The 5754-nt window shown below is 33.7% G+C and overlaps 1 protein-coding gene across 1 annotated transcript; it reads left to right on the top strand.

Moving 5' to 3' along the window:
• The first annotated feature begins 3865 nt into the window (after nt 1-3865).
• LOC141506625 (olfactory receptor 8B8-like) lies at nt 3866-4814 on the top strand. Its single transcript, XM_074213564.1, is given in 2 exon segments — nt 3866-4032; nt 4034-4814. Coding segments are annotated over 2 exon segments (948 nt in total).
• Nucleotides 4815-5754: the final 940 nt, after the last annotated feature.

Here is a 5754-nt window from a genome sequence, read left to right on the forward strand (position 1 = left end):
TTCCCTTACCATCTGAGAACTTTGGAAGCAGCTGCCAGGTAGCTCCCTCCTGGGTGTCTCTCCAGTCCTGCTCTTGGTTCCCAGGTGGGGTCTGCACTGAGGCCACCTTTAGAGTATGTTCCTGAGCTCACTCTGGTATGTTAGTATTTTCCCTTTGAGGCTCCCAATTGTCCTTGGCAATTACTGAACTGAGAGACCTGGATATTGCCACCACTTCTATGCACCTGGGCACCCCACAGGCTGTTCCTGGATGATTGGAGTCGATTTGCTCCAACTCTCCAGTATTGTCCAGGCTATACTCTGACCCTTTCTAACCCTAGTTTAATAGATCTTTCCCAAGGATGTTCCAAGTTGTCTTAGGCTTGAAAATTGTTACATAGCCATTTTATGGGTTCTGCCAATCTAGAATTTGGTTAGCATCATTATTTAAATGTATTTGGAGTGGTTTTGGGGAGAGCTTGTGGGAGTTCCTACCCCTATTCCTCCGTCTTGGCTCCACCTCCTCTTCCCTCTTCCTCACCCCCCCCCTTCTTTCACAGTACTAATAAAATTTTATGATCTTTCCAAGGTTGAAGATCCAGAGAATTGAAGATTTTGAATGTTTGCAAAGAATTGTACAAATAATAAGAATTTACAAGATTTCTTATACTTCCATCCAATACTAAGTAATTCTCATGATTATTTGTTTTAAACAAGTTATACTCAAGCAAAAACTTAATAATTTTTTAAATTATGACAAAAGTCTCTAATAATGACACTTTAAAATCTTAATTTCACAGCATTCAGTTGAAAAGCAGAATCACTCTTCTAATGATATAATCATATCACCTTCTAGGTGTTATTTTCCAAGAATTTTTTATTTCATGATTTCCTAAATGTCACAATATAAAAGATTACAAGCATATTACCAACATAATTCCAAAATCATGGATTATTACATTCATGGACAGAACAATTATTATAGTCAAATAATAAGCTAGTCGAAAGCATTTCTGAATTATTTTAAATAGAAAAAATTATTCCATTATCTATGTTTAATATCTATATTTATATTTATCTATATTTAATATCTATATTTAATATCATTAATCTATGTTTAATATCTATTATCTATGCCATTCAAAAACTTCATTTTTATATTATTTATCTTCAGAAAAATAGGTCTTTTACTTCAGTCTATCCTCTAATTGAACATTATGTACATGTTTTGACAGAGCAAATGGGCTCTAACCCTCTTTTTTTTGTCTTAACTTCCTTAGACTTTCTTTTTCTTTTTTTCTCCCATGGATTTTGATTAAAACCTTGAGAACTTCAGAACTGCATCTCTATTTCAATTCTACTCATATCTTCCCTATTTTCTCAGTCTGTCATGTTTTCTTTTTCCAATCTTATTTCACTCTATTTACAGAACTAATTTTCTTCCCTTCATTCAATTTCCTCTTTGCTAGTTGGCACAAGTGTTTTTTTTAACAAAAAATTACAAAACTTTTACTTTTAGAGATTTTAGCTTAAAATTTATTTTAGATTTTGCTTCTTATTTATAAACATTTAAATTGTGTGAAATCATTAACAGAAAAAAAAACATAGTGGCAAAATAAACATTTCCCTAAAATTAAAATTTGGTTATGTTAAAATTATTTGCTTCCTGAATTAAACAAGGTTTTTTCTTTCCAAGATAAGAAGTTGAGTTTATAATAAATGGTTCTTAAGAACTGAATTAGGTTTAAAAGTTGAATTTTCTCCCATTCTTCATGTTAGGACTTCTCTGATAAAATTTTCAAACTAACTTCATTTCTACTTATTCTTTGTTAGTAAAAATCATCTTTTCCCTTTATACTATAACAATAAATATGTTACTCTCTAGGAAAGAGAAGGATAAGACTTATTCTGTTTTGTATGTATCAGAGTTCTAAGGAAGCACAATTCCCTCATTTCAACCACATTTTCACCATATTTTGGAGATTGACAGCCAATCTCTTGTTTGGTTCACTTCTTAAATATTAAACCTTAATGAATAATTTCTCCTAATTAATTAGTATAGAAATTGAATAATCTAGAAAAATTTCACTGTTAAATATATTGAAAAGGAAAGAATTTATAATGAAACAAGAGAGAGAGTACATCATGGGAGGTAAAATGTATAATTTTAATTGTAGGAAATTAATTTTTTACACAAATTAGGTCAAATGCAGCCAAATTTAGAAAAAAGGAAAATGGAGGAAAATTTTACCAAAAGTTTCTCTAATAAAGGCCTCATTTTTAAGTACATAGAGAATTGAGCTAAATTAAAAAAATAAGAATTTTCTCCAATTAATAATAAAAGGAAATGAACAGGCAGTTTTCAGAAGAAATAATAGCTATCAATAGTCACATGAAAAAGTACTATAAATACTATTGATGAAAATAATGCAAAATAAAGCAGAACCACAATTAGAAGAATATGCAGAAAGTCCCTTATGTGAATGTAAAGACTGAACAGATGATTTAATCCCCTTGGAGAAAAAATAAGTTCTATGGTACAGTGTGTAAACATGGACATTATAATTACTGCTCCCTGACGAGTATGATCCCAGGGAGAGACCCTTCTAGATCCTCTATGTATTTCCAATATAGAACCAGAAAATATCATACCTTGTAATCAACAGGTGACACCTCCAGGTATTAATCTATGCCTAAAGCTGGAACACTCCCCAGGTGAAGTCATTGTCATAACCTCTGATCTTTATAGTTCAAAACATCTCTCAGTACAGAGGCTGATATTTGTGCTCTGATTGCCTTTGTAGTAAATGAGGTGGAAGAAGAAGTATCTCTGATCACCCATTTTGGAGTTCTCCTTCAGCACTCAGGGACTCAGAAGCAGTAAAGTCCAATACTGAAGTGTGTAGTCAGGAGAAGGGTGAGTGTGTAACACATTCATTTTTGATTTTTGCTTTTGTTTTATCCTCCCTGATTTGCCAACCAGGAGAATTGAGGATTTTATAAAATAAAATGTCTCCTACTTCATCACTGACTTATACATAGGCCTGTTGATATAATCTAGGTGAGAGTAAGGAATAGAACAAGCAAAGATAATGAGGGCCTGGAACCATTAGTCCCTTATCTCCTCAGGACTCTATATTCAGAGAAAGTGACTCTGAGTTCAGTGTGTAGGCAGTGGGTGGCTCAGGGAACCTTGGTTTTTAGTCAAAAAGACTTGAGTTCAAATTCAATATTAGGATTTTACAATCTGTGTAATTATGGACAATGTCCTGTAATTTCTGTTTGCCTTAGTTTCTTCAACTATAAATTGTGTATATTAAAAATACATGTTGTGAGATTCAAATGATATATAATTTTAGAAAATTATTTAGGTTAGTGGCTGAAATATAATAGGTGTTATATCAATATTCACAAGTATTATTTTTAGTGCTAATAATAGCTTAATTCATAATATTGTTAATAATTGAATACAATGTTAATAATAATTCTTTAGTATGGGTATTTGCAGCATTCGTTCAGGCATTACTTCATCACCTCTGAAATAATGGGAACAGGAATTCCAATTTTGATCTGAGATGGTCAGCATGGGGGTATCATGGGGAGTGGTGGAATCTAATGTAATTTTCCTGATTTATTTTTCTTTGTGATCTGAAGAACTTCAACTGTTCCTCTGCAGGGGAAATCAGAAATCATGGAGACTGTCACTCAGCCTACTCTAAATCCCTGCTTATTTTGAGGATGTTAAGGACAGAAACTACAGGGCATAGTGATGATGGTTTCCATTGTTTCTAGAATTGCTCCTTTTTATACCAGGGTAAGAGGGTTCATTGAACTTATTTTGTTACAAGTATAACTTTTCTCTTCTCACAGATCCTTCAAGAGAATAATGATCTTGGAAAATGCCTCTTCAGTGACTGAGTTCATACTGGTAGGTTTAACAGATCAGCCAGAGCTCCAACTCCCCTTATTCCTTCTGTTTTTGGGGACCTATGTGATAACTCTAATGGGAAACCTGGGACTGATCATTTTGATTAGGATCAATTCTCAGCTTCATGTATTGTTTCCTTTTCTGCTTATCATTCATAGATTTCTGTTACTCTTCTGTTTTTACTCCCAAAATGTTGATGAATTTTGTCCTAAAGAAAAACATCATTTCTTATTCTGGATGCATGGCTCAGCTCTATTTTTATTGTTTTTTTGTTATTTCTGAGTGCAATGTGTTGACAATAATGGCTTATGATCGTTATGTTGCCATCTGTAATCCTTTGCTATACAATGTTACTATGTCCAATGAAGTCTGTTCATGGTTATTGGGTGGGGCATTTGTAATGGGGTTTACTGGTGCAATGGCCCACACAGGTTGCATGCTGAGACTGTCCTTCTGTGATGCCAACATCATAAATCATTACATGTGTGACATTCTCCCTCTCCTCCAACTCTCTTGCACCAGCACCTATGTCAATGAGCTAGTTGTTTTCATTGTTGCTGGCACTAATATCATAGTGCCCAGTGTCACCATCTTCACCTCTTATTCTCTTATCCTCTCCAGTATCCTGAGAATCAACTCCACTGAAGGAAGGTCCAAAGCCTTCAGCACCTGCAGCTCCCACATAATTGCTGTTGTTCTTTTCTTTGGATCAGGTTCATTCATGTATCTCCAGCCCTCTTCCTCAGGGTCTGTAGATAGAGGTAAAGTAGCTTCGGTCTTTTACACAAATGTGGTGCCCATGCTAAACCCTCTCGTTTATAGTCTAAGGAATAAAGATGTTAAGGCTGCCTTGAGGAAAACCTTGAGGAGAAGAATATTTTCTAGGACAGGAACAGAATTTTCATAAAGAGGGTTAAATTCTTGAGTCTGACTCCTTTTTTTGACTTGATTAAAATTATCTCAGCAAGGAATTTTTACCCAAATTATCTTTTTTTTCTGCTCTCTATGGCCAAAAATTCTACTGAGAAGATTTACTTTCTTTGTTTTAAAGAGGCAGTAGAAATTGTGCTGGCTTTAGTGTAATAGGATAGGTGCTTTAATATTGGATATTCTTTCTCTGTGATCTTGAGCAAATCCCTTAATCTTTGTAGGCTTCAGTTTTTTTTCATTTGTAAACATGGAGGTGTTTGGACTTTGTGACTTATGAGATCTTTTTGTAGACGTAGATATTAGACCTATAATCTGTGAAAATTTAAACATCCAATGGAATAATTCAATAAATTACATCTTGATTGTGATAGACCTTTCATTCTATACCTATGGTTACTGATCAGTAACTCAGGAAGGCAATAGATGAAAAAAGTTTGCTGGAAACATGTAAATTGTGTGTCCTAATTATGTACACATAAAACAACCCCATTACCCTTCAATCAATTCAAATTGACCTTACACGACCCTTTTTATATTGTACTTTTGTTATTTTTCCCTTTCAAAATTTTTATAACCTATGATATATCATTAACATCAAAGCACCCAAAAAATCTCCTCTCATGTCTTCCCAGAACCAGTTCCTTATGATTCTGGTCATGGTTGCCTGTATTAGGAGATGATAAAGACTTTTACTGTTTCCCACATTAAGCATGCAACAGAAGTGGTCTGACTCAAAACATTACTAGTATAGTGTTTATGGAATTTATAGAAAATGATGAGAAATAGACATTTTTTTGTTTTATAATATTTATCATCTAATACTAATTGGGAATATGCCAAGAGACCAAGTAGTGAAAATATGTTTGCCATCTAGTCCAACATTCTCATTTTACAGAATGGTAAATATTTGTCCAGGG

The sequence above is a fragment of the Macrotis lagotis genome, chromosome 1 (genome assembly GCF_037893015.1).
Source record: "Macrotis lagotis isolate mMagLag1 chromosome 1, bilby.v1.9.chrom.fasta, whole genome shotgun sequence".
NCBI lineage: Eukaryota > Metazoa > Chordata > Mammalia > Peramelemorphia > Peramelidae > Macrotis > Macrotis lagotis.